Here is a 21,815-nt window from a genome sequence, read left to right as displayed (position 1 = left end):
GAAGCCAAATTCCCAGGGCTTGGGAGGGTTGGTGTCGGGGGAGGTGTGTGAGGCAGGCTGTCATGGAGTTCAGAACAGGTCCTTCCTGGCTCCTGCTCCAGGCTGTGGCTTGTTTCTTTTAGCTGCTGGCCACATGGGGAGGCAGTGAGGGCAGTCCACCTTAATGGCCCAAAAGTAAAGGGTCAGCTGGGGAAGCACGGTCTGTGTGTCTGTGGTATAAAAGAGGAAGAGGAAGGGCACGCTCCAGCCATATCTGAAATCCTAGGTTCAAGACTCAGCCCTGCACCCCAGGGGCTAGGTGACCCTTGGGCAAGCCCCATCACCCCTCTGCTCTTGTCCCCTCACTGGCACAGTGGGATCAAGACCACCACCATGATCTTCCAGGGGTGTGTCAACATCAAAGAGGCAGGCTTTTGTTATAGCTCCAGCACAGGGCTCACCCACAAAGCCAGGAGTGGGAGTCAGGATTCGGGGAGATCTGGGCTTTCCCAGGCCACGCCAGAGTAGAGCAAAGATCCAGGTCTGACCTCCTAGAGAAGCAGTCCATCCCCTGCCAGCAATGCTGAGACAGTGGGCCAGGACTTCCCACACGCCTCTTCTCTGCCCCCAGGTAGCCAGCGGCCTGTGTGAGCTCCTGTCCGTCAACAGCTGCCTGGACCATGTGAGGCGCATCTATCCCCAGCTGCTCCTGGCCTTGCTCGTTCAGGTCCATTACCACATCGACCTCAACCTGTCTGGCCTCGTGGGTTCCCACAAGGACGCCAAGAAGGATGCACAGCTGTCTGCCTTCGTACCTGTGCGGTATGCTCCTGCTGTTCCTGGCTCAGGGAGGGCCCCCCCCCCCCAAGGGCCCTTCTGAAAGTCTTTAGGGCAATCGGTAAATAGAAATCAGCTGTGAGACTGGAAGAGAAAACAGAACCACACTTCTATGAGAGGCAATCATTTGTTCAGCAACTATTTGTGAGCCCTTGCTGTGTGTCAGACTCTGCTTAGTGCTGGGCTGCGGGAGAGAATCGGCCCTCCCCAGGGGGGTTTTATCTAAGGCCTGAACATCCGGTTTTAAATGATTAATTGGAGTAGGTAATATATGCACATGGTAAAAATCTCAAAAGATATTTTCTTCACCCAGTCACCCTCCCCAGAAGGACAGAGTTCTTTTATGACCTTTCAGAGGTGGTGTGTACAAAGATAAGCACACATTTATTTCTCTGTTTTTCTACCAATGGAACTGTGACCCTTACACAGTTACACATTTTTGCTTTTAGCATATATTATGTCTTGGAGATAATTACATATAGTGCCACCCATCATTTTTCACAGCTGCATAATATTTCCATGTAAAAAAATTAATTTCAATATTAATTTCAATGTACCGTAATTTATTTCACCAGAGTCCTCTTCATTTAGGCACTTTGAAGCCCTTTGTGATTACAAACAATGCTGCAGTGAGTTTGCTTGTCCACATGTCTGTATGTGCACACATGCGATCGTATGTATAGGAGGAATTCCTGACAGCAGGATGGCTGCAGCAAAGAAGGTCTCTGCATCTAAATAGTCAGGTGGAATAGGAATGTGTGGGGAAAAGGGTTCTTGACCAGTGATGTGATGGAAGAGGAATTGCAATATATCCTAAAGCACCGAACTTGCCAAATAGCCTCCAACAAGGGCACCGCCACCAGTGGTGTATGAGTGTCTGTCTCCTCGCATTTTGCCAGCACAATACTGTATAAAACATTTTCATCTCAGCCAGTCTGAGAACTGGGGAACAAAAGGTACAGTAGTCCCTCTCTATATCGCAGTTCACTTATCGCAGCCTCACTGCACCGCGGAATTAAAAAATATATATATTTAATTATTTATCGCGGATTTTTCGCTATATCACGGGATTTTGCGGTACTGTATACGTATGGTGTTAAAGTTACGTAGATTTAAGAGTGTAGAATAAATGTAAGGTTCCTACTTCACGAGGGGGGGTCTAGAACGTAATACCTGCGATAAGTGAGATAATACTGTATTTTGCTGCATTTTTAGTTTGTGTTTCTCTTATCGTGAGTGGGGTTGAGGTTGAGATGCTATTTGTGTTTTCTGTGAGGCACTTGTTCTTGTCCTTTGTCCAATTTTATACAAAACTGTTGGGAATTTTCCTTAATTATTTGTAGAAGTGCTTTATATATTAAGGACACGGCTCTTTGTCATTTATATTCTAGTTTGTTACATGACTGGCAACTATTTTATTGTTTATTTATTTTTTTGTTTGTTTGTTTTTGCCACTCAGAAATTTTAAATGTATGTAGACCAGTTTGTTAGCTTTTTCCTTTTTGGCTTCTCTTGCGTGTTATGCTCACAGAGGTGCACTTTGAGGGGCACAGGGCAAGCAGTTTTGCAGCTGGTCTTGGATTTGAGTCATGCTTCCACCACTTTGTGGTTTGCACTTTAGGGAAACTACCTTAACGTCTTGGTGGCTTGTTCCTTTGCCTATAAAATGGGGTAAGGGATTTCTACCCCCTAGGTGTGTTGTAAGGACTAAATAGGATGGCATCACAGCGGGACACTGGCACTCACTCCCCTGGTGCTCACAGGTGCTGCCATGAGGGTGTCACCCCTGACTCAGAAAGCTGGTGGCTGGAGGGAAAACAAAACCAGAGGAAAGTGGAGGGGGCAGTGGAGGAGGAAGAAGAGGAACACATCGTGGAAAAGTCCTGGGCTGCCGAGTGAAGACGCAAACTCCTGACATGGAGGGCTTCAATCTGTTGATGCTTGCACCAGGGAGCTGGAAGAGAGCCTGAGCGTCCACCCTCACCTCTGCCTCGCAGGAGGCAGCATCTGAGACAGAAAACCAGAGGTGGGCAAGTGCCATGCTGAAGGGGACCAGAAAAGCCACAAGGTGGTACCTGGGTGGAGAGGGCTGCATGGCGGGTCCCACCTGGAACCTCCAAGTGTGACCTTATTTGGAAAAAGAGTCTTTGAAGATAATTGAGGAGCTTGAGATGACATCATCCTGGACGAGCCAGGTGGGTCCTAAATGCAGCAATAAGTGTTGTTATACGAAGAGGAAAAGACGCACACGGAGGAGAAGGCCACGTGAAGAGAGACAGAGACCGGAGAGCCGCAGCCACAAGCCAAGGAACGCCATGAGTCACCGGAAGCAGGCGGAGGCCGGGACGGGTCCTCTCCTCGACCCTCAGAGGGAGCAGGGCCCTGCTGGCAACTGGATCTGGGATTCTGGCGTCCAGAATGGAGAGAGAATAAATTTCTGTTGTTTTAAGCCACCAATTATGTGGCCGTTGGTTGGGGCAGCCCGAGGAAACTAGGCACCGGGGCGTGGAAGCCAAGTGGGTCGTGGGTGCTCCAGGCACCGGTGAAGGAAAGGAAAAGCTCTAAGGAGATGGCTAAGTGCACAGAGACTGTCACAGCCTCCCGTGAGGAGAGGTGGGTGGAGGCGATGAGTGTGGGCCCCAGCTCTGTCACACGGACTTGGGTTTGAAGGGAGTGGGGGCGTCCTGCCGGACCGGACACCATAGATAGAGCTTGACAGTGCATCCCGTGCAGTTCAGCTTCCATGCTGTGCAGCAGCCTTGGGCTCTGAAGCAGCTGGTGTTGGATCCTTGCTCCCTGCCCGCTTCCCACCCCCCATCTCAGTGCAGGGACAGGGTAACACTGGCTCCATTTGCTGGGAAAAGCCAAGAACCTTCCAGGAAGGTGAAGCCCGCAGAGTTGGTGTTTGGGGAGCCGAAGGAAATGCACCCCCTACCCCGCAGCTTTCTCCCAACAGTGTACCTCTGCCTTTTTATGAAGCAGCACAGGACGGCCTTCTTTGAGCTTTTCCAGGTGTCTCTTCGGGAGTGAGGTGGGAGGAAGGGTGATGGAGAAGGTCATTTTTGTTAAACTTTGGAGCCTTATTGAGAAAGTGGTGAAGTGGGAGAAGACAAACTATGAATGATGTAGCTCTGTGTTTGGAAGCTTTGGCCTAAATCTACATTCTTTGTGGGCTGCACAGATGAGGTCAGGGGTCTGCTGTGACTGTCTGAAACCTCTTAAGTCACATTCTTCCCTGTTGAGCTTCTGAGCCCTGAGCTCAATGCTGTCACCAAACCAGTTAGCGAGAGGTGACCAACTGCCACCGGACATGGAGACACATAACAGAGAGCACACGCAGGTGGTTTGTTCTGTTTTAGTTAAAGGTGCTGCTAATACTGGAACTGGAAGGTACAACCTTCCTTCTCTAAACAAAATGCATAAATCTCAGCTTAGCCAGTGCTGGGAGTTTCAGGGGCAGAGGGAGGACAGTGGATGGGAGAGTTGGGGAGGGTGAGCCCTCGGCTGTTAGGGTGAACAACATCTGGGGCCTACCCCACTCCATCCCCTCGTGTGTGTGTGTGTGTGTGTGTATGCATGTGTGTGCATGTATGCATATGTGTGTGTGTGTGTAACTTTAAACTCTTAATGGCATGGCTGGTGAAGGACTGTCCCCGACAGCACATGTTTCAAAGAATCCGCACAAAGATTGCATGACTTGAATTTCTACACTGGACTCATATTCATTACAAAACCCCAAAGAGAAAAACTCAGAGCAAATTCCTGAACATCACCTGAGTTCCAAAATGCTTTGATGCCTTGTCCTGGATCCTGAGAACCACCAGCCCTGAGCATCAGCTGAACTATGCCCACAAAACCGTGTCTTAAACGCTTAAAGCAAGGGTTTGGCTTTCTGGAAAACTGTGTTTAAATGTAAACTTTATTCCACACATTGTCAGTTTTTATTTTACTAAAGGCTCATACACACACTCACAGATCTACACACGTGCATGTCCGCACACACACACATATACAATATATACCCATGAGCAGCCGGGGCCGTGCATGCAGGCGGATGACAGCCTCTGGCGGAGCCCTCCTCCTGTTCCCTCGTACCGGGGCTCCTCAGGTTCACCCAGGGCCTTCAAAGCACAGACCGGCATCCCAGCCTGATAGTCCCCGGGTGGTGCAGGCTCCCCAGGGACTTTTGTTGTGCACCTAGACTTGGGACTCACTCCTTAAGTGTCCTGAGCGAATGAAGGACTCAGGGTTGGACAGGAGACTGTGTCTGAAGGAGCAGAAAGGACTGTCCCATGGAGCTCCCCCCGCCATGGGCTTGATGGGGGTGGAGGGCAAGCTTGAGGCAGGACCTGGGAGGCGGGAGGCTCCAATCCGACCTCTCTGTTCAGTAAAGAAACTCAGGGAAAAGGGAGGGTAAAGCAGCAGCTCCAAAGAGAGGGACATCTTGCTTCTGTTTACACTCTTGTCCTCAAAGCTAATAATTGTTTGTAAAAAAGCCACTTTTTGTGGATCCACTGGACACCACTAGCTAATGATTAGCATGACAGAGAGGAACTTGTCTGGCCAGATGGGAGCTGATGGTGGGAGAGTCCTGGGTGGAGGGCGGCCCAGCCTGCTGGGGGCGGGGTGACATGAGGTCTCAGCCCCCTTATCTTGGCAGTTGTGTGGTCAAAGTGGTGAAAACCCTGCTGCTGAAGATGGGCTGCTCGTCCGAGGCCGCCTTTCTGGATGACCAGGGCGGCTGGGAGCTCTTGGGACAAGCGGAGAACCACCACCGAGGAGTGTCCCTGCTGGCTAGGTGAGGCCAGGGGCCCCCAAGGCAGGGGTTGGAGGGAGGGGAGGGACCTCAGCGTCTTCAGACAGACTTGGGTTTGCAGGCCTCTGGGCAAAACCCTTCCCTCAGTCCATCACCTCTCCTCTAAAACCAGCAGATCCCGTCTGCCTTGGTGGGTAGACAACACAGATGTGAACGACGGTGCACGCTCTTCAGAGCAAACCGGGTATCACAGGACCTGGCAACCACAGAGCACTTGGGTTGTTTATAAAGCACCTTCCCTCACAGCATCATGAATTTAATACCCCCAGTGCTACAGAAATGATGGGATGGCTGAGAGGGTCAGAGTGTGGCCTTGGAGGTGGTCTGCCTGCGTCTGAATGCCCGCTTGCTGCGTCCCATCTGTGTGACCCAGGGCAAGTTACATCCCTGTCCATGTCTCGGCTTTCCCTTTAGTCGTAAGGAAATAATAATAGGACCCACAGCCAAGATTTGGGGTGAGGATTAAGTAAAGAATTTGGCACGGCCCCTGGCATATGGTCAGAGCTCAGACACACAGGTTAGCTCTTACTATCGTTATGCTGCCTGGTGGGGCAGGAATTACTGATGCAGAGGACGATGCCAGAGAGGGACAGTTGTGTCCCAAAGGTCACAGAGCCTGGAAGTGGCCAAGCTGGGAAATGACCTGCTGACCCCAAATGGGGCTCTTTCCTGCAACCACACACAGCCTCCCATGGGGTCAGGAGAGGACAGACACCTTGATTTTAAAGATGTGAGTCCTGCAGGAATGCCTGCCTCAGCCCTGCACCAAGTGCCCAGGATGGGGTCTCCTTGGGGTCTCAGGATACAAGCACATTTATTGAGCACTTACTATGCTTGAGGCACCGTGCAAAGAGCTGTATGTATGTGGATTATTCCATTTAATTCTCACCGTGACCGATGAAATAGTACTACTGTTATCCCAGTGTTACCAAAGAGGAAACCAAGGCACAGAGAAGTTAAGTGACTTGCCAAAGTCACACAGCTAGTGGTGGGGCCAGGATTTGAGCCCGAGCTGCCTTACTCCAGTCTCTGTGCACAACTGCCACACTTCCTGGGTTCGCTGATAATGGAGCATAGTGCAGTGGTCCCCAGACTTTAGCAAGCAGGGCTTGTGGAAACACCGATTGCTGGGCCCCACTCTCAGGGTTTCTGATTCAGTCGGTCTGGGATGGGGGCCCGAGAATGTGAATTTTTGACACGTTTCCAGGGATGCTGATACTGCTGATCAAGGGGCCACGTTTTGAGAACCACTGACTTGGTACAACGAACAAGGCAGCTGGAGTGGGGGGCCCTGGGCTGGGGTGCCAGCTGTGCCATTTTTCCGGTTCTGTGATCCTGAGCAGGTTACACTCGAAGCCCCTGTCCCCTTATTTATGAAAATGGGAATAATAATGGTAATCTGCTCGAGGCTTAATGGGGACGATCAAATGCAATAACACTGTGAAAGCACCTGGCTGCTGCCGGGCGCTTAGTGAGCGGGTCCTCACACCCTCTCCTTCCGGCCTCCTCCTCCTGGGGTGGTCCTGTTCAGTGGGCAGTCTGAAGCCAGGCTGTCTTACTGATTTGCCCTGTGCTGTTGGGCAAGCCACATTCCTACTCTAAGCCTCAGTTTCCCCATCTGTAAAACAAAATAGTTAAACTAGATGGCCTCCGAGGTCCTGTCCAGGTGGGAAATCCTGGGAATGCAGAAGCCCAGGTGACCCTGTCTTGTCCATGGTTTCCAGTGTCTCGGCCAGACTCCCACACAGCAGGCCTCCCTGGGGCCAGAGAGCCTGAGGGACTGCTCCCCTTCCCCACCTGCAGGGCCATGGTGCACTGCTCCTGCCGGGACCTGGGCCGCATCCTCTACCTGCTCATCCCGCTCCTGGAGCGAGGCGACGAGAAGCACAAGATCACCGCCACCGCCTTCTTAGTGGAGGTACCAATGGGGCACTGCGTGCACGGTGGGGCTGCTCCCAGGCCTTCCCCTGAGCATAGGCTTCAGTTCACATTAGTGGTCTTTTCTCCTGCGCAAATAGTACTTAACAATTGACAGTCTGTGGTGAGCATGATTTCTCTTGAATAGGAAGAGCTCCTTCTTCCCTCCCTTTTCTCCTCCTCTCTCCACTCCTTCACCCCATTCCACTCTTCTCAGACCCCTTCTGTTCCCCAGGCAACCGCTATCCTTTGCTGGGCATTTCTGTGTGCCAAGCACCAGATTGGAGGTATAAACATACGTTTGACTCTGGCCTGCCCTCAATGAATCCGTGGTGCCACAAAGGAGCGAGGGGACATCCCCATTATAACATGGGGTGCTGTAGAGTGATGTGTGCTATGATGGGGATCATCAGGGAGGGCTTCCTTGAGCAAGTGACATCTAAGCTGAGTGAGTGTGTGTGGGGTACTAGGAGGGGGTTGCTGGGGAAAGATGAGTCAGGACATGGCTAGGGTCAGACCCAGAAGGGGAGACTGACTTATAATAATAGAACACGTACTGAGCACTTACTATCTTCCAGGCACATTCTAGGAGCCTTACACATACCGATTCATGTAATCCTCACATAATCTGATGGTGCAGATACCATTCTATCTCCCATTTCAGAGGAATAAACAGGCACAGATTTAAATAACTTTCCTAAGGCCATGCAGCCTGTAACTGGCAGATCCGGAATTCGAACACAGACATCTGAGCTCTTAGAACACTGTGTGTATGTGTGTGTATGTGTGCGCGCGTATGTGCGCGTGTGGTAAAATACACATGGTGCAAAAGTAGGTTTACACTTGTGAGTACATTATTTTTGTATTATTATTTATTAATTATTGTATTATTTTCCATACCAACAGCTGTAAGCCTACTTTTGCCCCACCATGTATATCACAAAACTTGCTACTTTTATAATTTTAACTGCACAGCACAGTGGCTTTAAGTGCATTCGTAGTGTTGTGCAGCCATCACCACCATCATCTCCCGAACTTTTTCATCTTCCTTCCCAAACTGAAACTTCCCATCCCCCCTCTCCTGGCCCCTGGAACCACCTTCTACTTCCTGTCTCTGTGAATCTGCCTTTTCTAGGTTTTGGATAAGTGAAATCTACACTATCTGCCTTATTATACTTATCATAAGGTTTTTTAGATTCACCCATGTTGTAGAATTTCATTCCTTTTTAAGGCTAAATCATATTTCGTAGTATGTATATATCATGTTTTGTTTATCCATTCATCAGTTGACGGACACTTGCAAAACCCACTCTCTTAACCTACCCCTGTGTGCCTCTTTTGACCTGCTGATTGCCATGGAGCGGGTCAGGGCTATCACTGGGGTCTGTACAGTGGGGCTCAGAGGCAGGAGGCTCAGTTAAGGAAGGCTTCCTGGAGGAGGTGCCATCTGAGACAGGCCTTGACTGGTGAGCAAAGTCTGCCAGGTGGACAGGAGGCAGCATGGCATTCCAGGTACTCCTTGCATATTTCCGCCTCTGCAGAAGTCCTCTTCTGGACTGTGAGTCTGCAGAACAGGGGCCATGCATTGCAGCCCCAGACCCAGTCCTCAGAGGGCTCCCAGATGGGGAGATTGAATAGAGAAGTGAGGGTCAGAGTGGACACTTTGCCTGGCTTTGCAGGCACCAGCAGAACATCACCTCCAGGATGATAAGCATGGGTCTTACTTCTAATTTTCCGCATGGTTCTGGTGTGGAAAGGGAAAATGCCATTTCTTGAGGGCCTACTATGTCCCAAACCCTGGGCTGACTGCTTTCATTTATTAGTTACCCTTCTAATCTGCACAGCAGTGCTGCAAAGGAAGACTTGCGAGGCTCAAGTTTAGGGGCATTTTTCCAGGTCACGCACCTCAGGGAGTCCAGAGAGCTTCAGACCATGTCTCCATGACTGGCTCTTCTATTGCAATCGGCCTTAGTCTTAAGTGGCTGCTGCACAGTTTCTTCAGGGAGGGCGTGGGAAGTTGGACCTTGCCAGATCTCGGGGGATGCTCTTGTGTTCACCACTCTAGACTTAATCTTCCCCAGCATTCGCCTGGAACCCTGAGCAGTGGCCCTTCCTCCAGGAGCAAGGGTCCTCCCCTAGGCTCTCCTACTTCCCAGAAGAGGTGGTGGTCTGCTCCTGGCCAGAGCCAGGCCTGCTGCATACACTCTGGAACTTTGATGAGGCTCAGATGTTCCTCCCTGGCTCCCCAGGCCCCTGTGCTGTGGGTGTCATGTGTGTACTTGCTTCTACCAATGGCCAGGAACTCCTCTAGGGAGCTTTGTGACCTTGGGCGAGTCACGGAACCTGCCTGTGCCTCGGTTTCCGCACCTGTAATGCGGGGATAATGAACTGCCCATCTCATAGGGTTTCGATGAGGATTCAGTGAGTTTACATCCAGCACTCAGAACAGTTCCAGGACACAGGAAGTGCTCTCTGTGAGTCAGCTCTGTTGCTATTATTACCATCATCATCATCTTTACTCTTTCCTGTATTTCTAGTGCCCAGCACAGAACCTGGTGCATAGCAGGCCTGAGTATCCTGTATGGATGGGTAGGAGCCCCTCTCCCCAGCTCTCTCTTCTCATTATACAGACACATGGTCTCACTAGTCTCAGTAGATATAGGGCAGGGTAACAGGTAGGAGAAGTGTTTATGAGGACAACTAGGCAGAAATTGAAGACCGGTGGTTGTGGTGGGTGGGGAGGGTGTGGAGGGAGAGGAAGGAGATGAGAGTGATGTCTGGTTTGGGGCTGGGAAAAGAACTGGGGGGGTGGGGGAGGGATCGGGGAGGGTCGGGGGGGGGGGCGGGTTGCTAACCCTGCAATGGAGACACAGGAGGAAGGGCAATTTTAGCGAGGAAAGGAACCAAATTTCATGTTTCAGGCAACAAGTGTCCCCTAAGCACATATGCCACAACACAGCTGTCTCAAAGGGACCCAAAGGAGAAACACTCGTTTTTGTCCTTAAGGAAACCCACAATGGGAGAGGGCAGGCAGATACATTAGCAGAGGGGAGCCCTAAGGTCTCCATGTTCAGGACCCTAGGGGTCCTAGGGGGGCCAGAGAAGGGAGCCAGCTGCCGAGGTGAGTCTTGGGGGCACTGTCAGACATGGCTTCTCAGGGGCTGAGTTCTAGATGGAGTCATGCAAAGTAAGCAGGGGCTAGAGCGGAGGTGGCTGCTGTGGCAGAAGGGCATCCTGTCCACCCTAAAGGGACAAAACAGTCTGGGTCATTCCATGAATGGTGCGCATCTTGTTTAAAAGATGGTTGATAGTGAGTGTGGCTAGAGGGCAGGCAGGCATGAATGGGGCCCCAGAGCAATTAGGGTTGATGGTGGAAGGCAATGGGGGAGAATGGAGGCTCTGAGCTGGGTAGTGACGTGTTCAGCTCTGACATGAGGTGCTGGACATCCGGTGGAGGTGTGCGGTGAACTGTTGGTTTTCCAAATTGGAAGCTCCAGATGGAGGCTGAGCTGGAGGCACAGACTTAGGAGTTATTTACCCAGGGACAGCAGTTAAGATTCTGAGAATGGGGGGCTCACTGGGAAGAGTGGGCAGAAAGGACAAGGCGCAGGGCCATCACCACTGAGTGCTGGGTGGAGACAGAGGACCAGTGGCTCTCACAAAGCAAACCTGGACTGTCCAATATGGTTGCCACCAGCCACATGGGACCTAGTTGACCCTTGTAATGCAGTCTGAATTGAAATGTTTCCAGAGTATAAAATTCACACCAAGTTTCAGTGTGAAATATATCAATAATTTTTATATTGATTACATGCTGAAATGATACTAGTTTGGATATACTGGGTTAAATAAGATGTATTAGTAAAGTTAATGTTACCTATTTCTTTTCACTCTTTTAATGTGGCTATTAGGAAGTTTAGGCCTGTACACATGGCTTGCATTGGACGGTGCTGACTGGGCAATAATTGTTCATGCCCCACACCCGGCCCCTGGTCATCCGGCGTGTGCTAGCAGTGCATGGGACCCAGAGGGCTGCCTATCCCCTCCGTCCGGGGAGTAATCACTGTTCCTCCCTTAGCTCCTCCAGATGGAGCAGGTGCAGCGGATTCCTGAGAAATACTCTTTCGGGCGGATGGTGGAAGGCCTGAACCACCGCGATCCCATCATGAAGATTCTGTCCATCCGAGGCCTGGCCACCCTGGCCCGCAAGGCTGAGAAGGTAAGCCGAGGGCAGAGGAAAGCCCAGCCCAGCTGGACTCTGGGTTGGAGGAAGGACGGAGCTGGCTGTCATCGACTTTCAGATGCCGGTGGCTGGAATCAGAATCGGAGCCTGTTTCTGTCCCTGCCTCAGCTGCTCCATCTGTAAAATAGATATCCCTTAATAATTCCCTAAATACTTCATTTGTTTTGAAGTAGTTTGTAATCCAGAGTTTTCACAATGTCCCTAATGTGTGAGAGGGGCTGGAGATGGCAGTAATTATTCCTGCTTTACAGATTAGGAAACCAAGGCTAGGATTGTTGGGACATCATTAGCATTTTTTAAAGTGCTTTGTTCTTTCTACTAAGCACTGTTACAGCTCATAATATATATATATATAGCAGGTGAAATGACAAGATGTAGACTCTAAAGCTAACTAATAATTATGCAAGGAAGGGAGTAGACAGCCAAGTGCTTCGGGTATTCAGGCGAGGAAGGAGTCGGCAGGGCCAAAGAAGGCTCTGGGGACAGCAAGAGCTTCAGTGAGGGTGTCCCAGGCCTGTGGGATGGCAGAAGCAAAGGCCTGGAAGTGAGCCTTGTTGCACTGAGTTCTTCTCGGTGAAGCAGAGGCTGGGTCTCCCACCTGTTAGCCCAAGTAGGAGGCCCCATCCCAAATGCTCCTGCCCCACAGACCACCAAGGTGCAGGCTCTTCTGCCCTTCATGGTGAAGGCTCTGAAGAATGTGGATGGGCTGCTGTTGATGGAGGCAAGCCAAAACCTCAAGAGCATCTTCAAGGGGCTGGACCACAGGAAACTGAATGACAGCTCAGCCTATGTGGAGCTGCTGCAGATCCTGCTGCCACACTTCAGTGATGTAAGGAACCCCCTTGGGTGTGGGTGGGAGGGGTAGGAGTTGGCTATAGAGGATGGTTCTTTACTGCCCTGCAGGTTGCAATACCTCCATGGCCCACTGGCACCTGGGCAGTGCCAAGTGGGCAGGGCCAAGTCAGCCCAGGGGAAGGGGTACCTCATTCATCATTCCAACTTGTCTGCATCTTTTTTGTAATAGGTTTGCATAGAAAGGTCCTTTTCTAATTGGCTCGCATGGAGGGAGCTCTTCTTCTATAATCAAGTCTCCCAGTGACTTGCTTCATTGCTATTGGTCCACCTACAGGAGGTGCATTTCTTATTGGTCCAGGCAGAGGGCTCATTTTCCCACTTGACTCTAAGACATGTCTTGGATGAGCAGGAGGCCTGGCTGGGAAGAGCGGGAGGAGCTCCAGACCTAGGCTCCAGCAGGGAGACAGCAGCCCCAGATCAGGCCCAGCAGGGGGCTCTGCTGTTCTCTGTCTCTGTGCCTCCTGTGCCTGGAGGGCCGCTCAGAACGAGTGGAAGGAAGGCCGGGGTGTTTCCCTGTGAGGCGCAGAGGCCCAGGCTGCCTCCTGGAGGAGGGAGCGTGCCTGAGCCTCCACGTCTCTCCCAGTCACGAGAAGATGTGCGCTCCTCCTGCATCAAGCTGTACGGCAAGGTGGTCCGGAAGCTGCGGTCGTCGCCCCGCACCCCTGCCATGGAGGAACAGCTGATCAGCGCCTTGGTTCCCCTGCTGCTGACCATGCAAGAGGGCAACGCCAAGGTGGGCCAGGTGAGTGTGCGCAGGCCCCTGGCCCTGCGGGTGCCTCTCCCTTTATGGAAACTGATCCGGAGTCACTAACCACTATGGTGAGAAGTCTGTTTTCCGAAAGCACCTGTGTCAGGATTCCTCTTCCAAACACCAGCTGCGCTTGTCCACTTCAAATGGGAATTGATTTTCCAAAGTGCCGTTTCACACGACTTTCTTCTGGAACATGTTCTGGCGGTCCCGGAACTCCACAGCTCTGGTATTCTCTTTCTGTTGGTCCTCAGTGCTGCGTGAAGACCCTGTCCCGCTGTTCTTGCTTCATGGCATGGGACTTGCCAAAAAGAGCTTATAGCCGGAAGCCCTGGGACAGCCAGCAATGGACGGTGGCCAAGATTTGCATCTACCTTGTGAGTGCTTCCAAGATGCCAGTGGTTCCTTATGAGTACGTTGGAGATGGGCCGTTCTTTCCTTTCCTCTTCTTTTTTTTTACATCTTGACTGGAAATTCCAATAGCACCCATGAGTTGTTGGCTCCTGAATGTTCATCTCGGTCTCTAACTTCTCTCCTTACTCCTAGTGTTCCCTTTCCAGGGGTTTACCAGACACAACCCCCAAACTGAACCACACGCACTGCGAGCTCAGCATGTCTCTTCCGAACTTATGACTTCCTGTTGCCATTTTGCTCTGTCCCTCTTGAGCCCCAAAGCTGAAACCCAGAATCAGCCTAGATGCCTTCATCTCCCTCACCTTCCACACTGGATCAATCTTAAATATCTTAAATACGTCTGAATCTGATTTTCCCTCCCCACCCCCACTGTCACTGCCTTTAGTTCAGGTCATGGATGTCTCTCAGCTGGGACTTGGGTCTAGCCCTCCAGTGGGTCTCCCAGCTTTTAATCTCACCTTTCCAATCCATTCCCCACTCAGGCCTCCAGAGTGGTCTGGTGAAAACACACATCTGTTTATCTTGCTGAAAGGGCTTTACCGGCTCCCTTTTCTACAACAGTAATTCCCAGAGTGTATTGTCCATAACACCAATTTTTTTTTTCTTTTATCCTTACCTGAGGACATGCTTATTGATTTTTAGAGAGAAGGGAAGGGAGGGAGAGAGAGAGAGAGGGAGAGGAACATCGATGTGAAAGAGAAACATCGATCAGTTGCCTCTTGTATGCACCCTGACAGGCCTGGCCCCCAGACCTAGGCACGTACGCTGACTGGGAATAGAACCCGAGATCTCTTGGTTTATGAGACGATGCTCCAACCAAGTGAGCCACAGCAGCCAGGGCTATGACACCAGTTCTATAGGATATGCCCTACTGGGGAGAAAGGACGTTCTCAGACGTCCCAAACTAGGTTTGGGAAACACTGCATTGTCATCTTCCTCTTGGGTGTTTGCAGCACCATCAGCTCTTTAAAGTCTATGAGATGTTCTGTGCTAAGGACACGTTTCATGGCTGTTTAATTCACGGTTTTCCAAACTTATCTGACCACACAGAACCCCTTTTCTAGGTAACACCTGAGAACATCCTAAGGTAGTAAAGTGCTGGATATGGCCCAGTACCTCCGCATAACTTTTAGGAAGCTTTGCCATCTGGTCCCATTTACCTTCCCTGTTGTCATGGGCAGGGTTCCCCTGGATGCAGACTCTAAGACGGATTAGCACGCACGGGGTTTATGAGGGTGTACCCTTGGGGTTAACACCTGCATAAGGGAAAGCGAGGAGCAGGAGTGGTAGAGCAGTCAAGCCTCCTCGTGGTTGCAGGGAGGCCTCAGCCAGCACTTCATGAGATTCCACAAATCGGAGTCGGGGGTCATATCTTTACATCCTGCCTGTCTCTGGATGCCAGCCCCCCTGGGAAGGGACGTGACCTTGGGTTAACTGTTTTCTTCAGCCAAAGCAATCTCCATAGCTGGGGGAATACATTTTTCAAACCCAAAGGGAGATTTGGACAGAGTGTGTCAGTATTCCCCCTACCAACCTAACAAATATATACAAAATGTCAGATTGGGAAGATGTTTCAGGACCACCACTCTCAGGAATGCTCAAAATCTCCTCACCCAGTGTCTAATATCGTTACCATCATTTTACACAGAGAGAAAACACCCTGGAGGAAGTGCTTGGCCAGGGCGCTAATTCAAATACCTGCAGTGCCCAGGGACTGGGCAGACATCATCACGAGTGACGTGGCAGTGGCAGTGCCTGTGGCAGCCTGCAGGGCCCAGTCCCTGCTGAAAGCCCGAGTGGAGTGCTCCAACTCACTGTGCAGCCACTCTTGCCAGGTCCTCGCCTTCACAAGAGAAGCTAGAAACCCAGATTTTTTTTTTTTTATTGGAGAGAGAAACATTGATTTATTTTTCACTAATTGATGCATTCATTGGTTGGTTCTTGTATATGCCCTGACCAGGGATCTAACCCATAACCTTGGCATATTGGGAAGACATTTTTTTAACCAACTGAGCTACTTGGCCAGAGTGAAACCCAGATTTTTATAAGACATTAATCAGCAATCAGTTCAGCTTGCTTAAAACACTGTGTGGGTCACCACTTGGCTGGCCACTTCTGGTCCGTGGGCTGCCAGCTCGTGACTCTGTCCATAGTTTTGTTCATGCGAAGGGTATGTTCTACCGTTGGTTTAGAAAGGGGTTGGGAACCTATTCATCAATTCATTCATTCTTTCATTCATTCACTCAGTCACTCATCCATCCATCATCCAACAGTTTCTGGGCACTTGCAGCATGCCAAGTCCTGTGCAGGGCACTGAGGCCCTGAGTGCAGTGAGACGGCTCCTTCTCTCTGGGGAGCTTAGGCTCCGGTGGAGGAAACGGGTATAAATAATTGCAACACAATGTCATAGGTGCTGTGACAAAGATTGTGCAAGATGCTGCAGAAACATCACAGGTGCTAGGATCAGCTCTGCCTGAGGTTTGCGGAAGCTTCAGGGAGAGATGGCTTCTGAGCTGAGCCTCAGGGGATGAGAGGGAATTCGTCAGATGAAGAGAGGGAAGGACGCTGCAGTTAGGAGCAACTGCTTGTATCAGGCACAGATCTGAGGAGAACTGGGCTACATCCTGGGACTGGAGCATAATGTGCATGGCAGGTGAAGGCAGTGCGGAAGTTGAGGCCGAGAAGGAACGTGATCATAGAGGCTTTGCATCATGCCCAGGAGTTCACTCCCTGATGTGGAGATTGTCAACAGGGGAGCGATCAGATCAGATTTCTCTTCATTTCCCGCAACAGCCTCTTAGCAAGATGTCTGCCCCCTAGTTTCTACTTGATCAAATTCATCCCAAACACCACTGTCAGATTATTTTGCCCAAATTATTGCTTTGCCATCACCTTATCAAGAATGAATGTTGGGCCCTGGCTGGTGTGGCTTAGCCGATTGAGTGCTCACCTGCAAACTAAAGGGCCTCTGGTTCAATTCCCGGTCAGGGCACATGCATGAGTTGCGGGCCAGGTCCCCGGTTGGGGGCGCGCAAGCAGCAACCACATGTTGATGTTTTCCTCCCTCTTTCTCCCTTCCTCCCCCTCTCTCTAAAAGTAAGTAAATAAAATCTAAAAAAAAAAAAAAAATGAATGCATGCCGGCTTCCTATTTTCTAAAGCATAAGTCAGCCCTCTGCCTGCTTGGCTTTTAAGGGCCTTTAAGAACTTCCTCACTTTCCAGTTTATTCCCACCTGCTCTGCCACTTGAATCCTTCACCCTGGTCAGACCTTTCTCCTTATCGATCATGTCCCTTGTGCGTAATGTGCATCCTCGCCTCTGAATGGACTTGCATTTTAGAATTTTCCTTCCAGCTGCAGCAGGGGGGTGGGTTGGAAGAGGAGACACTCAAGGCAGAAAGACCACAAAAGCGATTTTTGTAATCTGCCAGGAGGAGCTGAGGCCTGGCCTCTGGGGCTCAGGCAGAGATTTTCAGGAGGCAAGAGGCCAGGGCTTGGCTGCCTGACAGTCACCATTCCCAGCTTCGGGAGGGGTGGATGAGTAATTAGTTCTCATGAGGGCTCAGCACTTTGGGGGTTCTCTTTGTCCCAGGTGAACACCCACCGAGACAGCGCCTTCACATTTCTCAACCAGAGCCTGGAGTACGCCAAGAATTCCCGAGCCTCTCTCCGGAAGTCCTCCGTCATGTTCATAGGTAACCTACCTGGGCACTAGTGCTGCTCCTGGGGCTCTGCACAATCTCCAACTTGGAAGGAAGCTGCCAGCCCTTTGGGCACCTGGGTGGGTGCCTCCCCTGGGGTTTGAGGGTTGGTTAGGTTAGCAGATAGTTGTGGTGCAAATTAGAAAGGTCTTCTCTCCTCTGAGATCACTGCGTGGACCACAGGCTGGATTCAGCCTGGAGTCCTTGTGCAGGTCAGAACCTCGGCAACTATACACAGCAGAACAGTTCCCCCTGGAGTGCAGCCCGGGCCCTGGCGCAGCGGGGGCCTGCCACTGTGGACGTGGAAAAGTGACGTCAAATCTCAGCTCCATGATGCCCCCTTTCTGAGCTCAGTTTTCTCACCTGTGAGATGGGGAGCAACTCCTATTTCACAGACCAGACAAGAATTTTTTTTTTTTTTTTTTATATGAAGCCTGGCACGTCAAGGTGCTCACTCAATGTTAGTTACCTTCATTCTCGCCACAGTGCCAGCCTCTGTCTCTGTGTGGAAAAAACAAATAGCAGATTCCCCTCACCCAGAATCCCCTGCAGGACCCTTCTGATGACATGCTGGGTATGTCTTCTCCCAGCTCTACTCCCACTCCCCCCAAAATAACTACACACCCTTCACCAAAGACCAGGAAGCCCTGCTGCAAAGAGGCTTAGAGAGGATGATGCTCCCAGCCCTGTACTTTGTAAAGTGATGTTTCCTTGACTTCCCTCAAATCAGTTGCAGGTTTTTATCCATCCATCCATCCGTGGATCTCTTCAGTGGTTTGTTTAGCAAATGGTGGTTGACCCTCTACTCTGTGTCAGTCACTATGCTTAGCCCAGGGAAACAAAGAACCCTTCAGGGGCTGATGCTGTTCACGTGATCAGTGATGGGACAGAGGAGTCATGCCCGGACTGGGGGAGCCCTCAGAATGTGGGGGCCTGTTCAGAGGCAGCTTCTCCCGGGGAGTGACATTACTTCCTCAATCTCATTCCAAATTAATCACTTCTAAAAATGTTGGTGTTTAACACCGCAGGAATCTCCTCTCTGCCAGGCGCTGTGCTGGGGGAACAGAGTTGAGCAGTGCCAGCCTTGCCCACAGACAGCGCCCACTGTGGGGCAAGACTCTAGCCTCCATGCATGACCGATCTTTTGTGAGACTCTGAAGAAAGTTGGGAACACCTATTCTAGGAAAATGCATATCTGCATACAATTGTGCACATGCTCTAGGATCCTTGGAGACTGCCCTACCTCTCCCCAGGGAGTTGAAGCTGAAGAAACCCCTGGTCTGATGGGAGATTCATAAGTCACATGTAAAATACAACAGACCATATACAGATAGAGAGAGACTCACAGGGACTCTGGGAACCCAGAGAAGCATTTAACCTAGCTTGGGGGCAGGCGCAGGAACGATTTCCTGGAGGAGCAACTATGTTGAGCTGAATATTCAAAAATAAATAGGAATTAGCCAGGTAAGAAAGTGTAGGAAGGGCCTTGCAAGAGGTATAGGCCATTTAAGGATCTGGTGGCACTTTGGGAGCCAGGCATGCAGGCTGGGCGCAGGGGAGGGCTAAGTAACATCGCTGAGGAGCTGGGTCTCAGCCCCTCCATGGGCCCTGCCAACTGCCTGCCTGGAGGGTATGCCAGGCACTTGGTGTCTTTCATGTTATTGTGGCTCAAACTCCCCAGAGAAGGGGCAGCTGGGGCAGCACCGCCTCCAGTCTCAGGTGAGGATACTAAGGGCCAGTCTGACTAAGTGACTGCCTGGGGCTGTCTGTCAGAGTTGGCTACAGCCCACATCGTGCCCCTGTCCTGGTGCCATCCCTGCCCTTTGAGCCTGCCACCTCTCCCAGGGCCTCTCTTGGGGACTCCGTTGCAGGGTCAAAATGAAGTTCTCCTTTTGTGTCCTCATTGGCAAGGCTGGAGAAGGGTGGGGAGAGCTTCTCTGAGGAGGTCTGGTCCGAGGGTGGGATGGGGGTGGGGTCAGAGTAAGGAGGTAGGTATGCTCACCTCTCGGATTATTCTCAAGGGTCCCTGGTCCCCTTCATGAAGAGCGTAATGACAGAAGAGCATCTGCATGAAGTTAACGCCGGTAAGTTGTGCTCTGCGTTGGTGAGATTTCAGGGGCCAGTGAGAGAATGGGTAGGCTCACAGTGGGTCAGAGAAAAGGAAAGGGATAAGTCCCAAGGGAAGGGTCCTCAGCTCAATTCAGTTGTGTTAAGTCTTTATGCAGATGAGTACATGTTATGTACCATGGAGTCCCCAAGACAGAGGACATAGCCCCATCCTGAGGGAGCTTATAGTCTAAGAAACCAGACTCAGAGAACCAGACTCAAAATCACTTAGTTCAGGGCAAGCACTTCAGACTCTTAAAAGGGGAAGATTAATTTTGTAACTGGGAAAGCTGATGGGAAAACTGAAGGTAGGCTGGGGCACTCCAAGAAGACTTCCCGGAGGAGGCAGGTTTTGCTTCAGGCTTTGAAGTGTAAACAATTTGAAGAGCTGGGAGGAAGGTAAGATGAGGGGAGGTTGAACAAAGGGTGCCGAAGCCGTGTCATGGAAATGAGAAGGAAGGTAAGGTGTGAGACCCATGTGGAGACCTGGTCTTCACAAGTGGCCCCTTTCCTTCCCATGACTCAGCTCTGAAAAACTTGAGACACGACCCAGAAGCCTCAGTATGTATCTGTGCGGCCCAGGCCCAGGACCAGATCCTGGCCAGCTGCTTGCTGAACTCATCGCCACTGCCACATGGGGACTCAGCCATCATACATCGCGGGAGCCCTAGTGATGAGAACCTGCCCACTTCCCACTGGCGGCGCTGCTGGATCATGCGGGCACTGGGCTTCTGATCGATGTCCTCGGAGCAGTGTTTTCATAGGAAACATTATTTTTTAAATTTTTTTATTATTGTAAAGTTTCTTTTATCAATAAAATGGTTACAAGTTTATTTTATCCATTAAATGGTTACAATAGTTCCAACTTTTTCCCCTTTACTCCCCTCCACCCAGCACCCCCCCCAGCAACCCCCCTCAAGTCCATACCCATGGCTCGTACATACAAGCTCTCCCACTTCACCCTTTCATATATTCTTCTTCTTCTTCTTTTTTAAGTAAATAAGTGATCAATTATTTTAACAATAAAAAATAACAATCCCTCCCTCTCGGATATTAAGACCCTTTACAATCTTATAAAGGACAATGGGCGAAGGTCTCGAGCTCCTCTAGCTGCTTCAAACTGGACGTGGTCGTCGTCCCACCTCCCCTTGGGTCCAGAAATCCCTAATAAGAGTGGGGGTGTGGAGGGGAGGGTGGCCTTCCCGCATGGGGAAGGATCGTGCAGACTACAGGTCAGTTGGCTGTCTCCGGACAATGGCGTGCTTGGTTTAACAGGCTGGCATCCTTGTTGTGTTCTGGGGGCAAAAGATTTGACAAAAAGGGTTAAAAGACATCATTCAATCCATAACCACTACATGACAAAAGGCAGGGATTAATTTTTTAATGTTCCACATTAGGGAAGAAAAAAAGAAAAAGAAACAAAGGGCTTCTTTGAAGGAAGGTGTGCTAGGCACATCTCGCCTGTCCAAAACCCTTCTGCCCATTATACTTAGTTTGGGCTGAGGGAAATAGTTTAGGTTTCCGCCCTCTCAGATCTCTGGGCCCTTTCTGTCCAAGCCATTAGGATAGAAAAGAGAAACCAGTTTTAAAGTGAAGCCCACAGACCACCCCATTCTTCACCAACCCAGCCATTTAGTTCAGCCAAACCATTGAGTCTCGGGAGGCAGCACTGCAGAGAGGATTAAGTGAGGCTTATACATACAGACAATCACTCAGGTAATGTGGTCATAGGCTTATGCCCTTTGAAAACAGAAAACACATGTTAATTTATGTAACATAACCCACAAACAAGTCTCTAAATCTGTAAGACTGTCTTATTGGAAAGACATCCAGTTGCAAGGCACTTGACATTCTTCTTGCCTGCAACTTAAATATCTTTGATGATACCACAGACATGGTTTAACTTTCAAGTGAAAACATACTATAAATAAAAAGAAGCTTTTAAGACGGTTAGCTGCACTACTTTATAGTCTGCCGCTTATCATTGTGATTTTCCTTGAGTAATGGTTTTTCTCCCTAAGATTACCCTCCTTGTCATTAAAGGGACTGCATTAAGTCCATTTTTAATTTATCCTGTTCATTTGCATAAACATAACAAGAGCAGCAAATTATCACTTATGATCTTTAGTTCTGCTTTGCTGGAACTTACCAAGGAACATTTAGGGCGACCTTCAGTCTGCTCTTCAGGGCACAGAAGCTG

The 21,815-nt window shown here is 50.4% G+C and overlaps 1 protein-coding gene across 1 annotated transcript in view; it reads left to right on the top strand.

Moving 5' to 3' along the window:
• The window catches only part of LOC150015292 (maestro heat-like repeat-containing protein family member 7), a 31,309-nt gene extending 10,959 nt beyond the window's left edge, over positions 1-20,350 (top strand). The window contains exons 10-19 of the mRNA XM_090268288.1: positions 611-801; positions 5,477-5,614; positions 7,436-7,550; positions 11,628-11,768; positions 12,439-12,621; positions 13,231-13,389; positions 13,650-13,772; positions 17,401-17,503; positions 19,531-19,593; positions 20,142-20,350. Of these exons, the coding sequence (XP_090124414.1) occupies positions 611-801; positions 5,477-5,614; positions 7,436-7,550; positions 11,628-11,768; positions 12,439-12,621; positions 13,231-13,389; positions 13,650-13,772; positions 17,401-17,503; positions 19,531-19,593; positions 20,142-20,350 (1,425 nt within the window). The remainder of the gene's footprint in view (positions 1-610; positions 802-5,476; positions 5,615-7,435; positions 7,551-11,627; positions 11,769-12,438; positions 12,622-13,230; positions 13,390-13,649; positions 13,773-17,400; positions 17,504-19,530; positions 19,594-20,141) is intronic.
• Positions 20,351-21,815: the final 1,465 nt, after the last annotated feature.

This window comes from Furipterus horrens, unplaced genomic scaffold, assembly GCF_987537825.1.
Source record: "Furipterus horrens unplaced genomic scaffold, mFurHor1.1.pri manual_scaffold_3, whole genome shotgun sequence".
NCBI lineage: Eukaryota > Metazoa > Chordata > Mammalia > Chiroptera > Furipteridae > Furipterus > Furipterus horrens.
The sequence above is the reverse complement of the archived record's forward strand: the minus strand, read 5'-3'. Positions and strand labels throughout refer to the sequence as shown.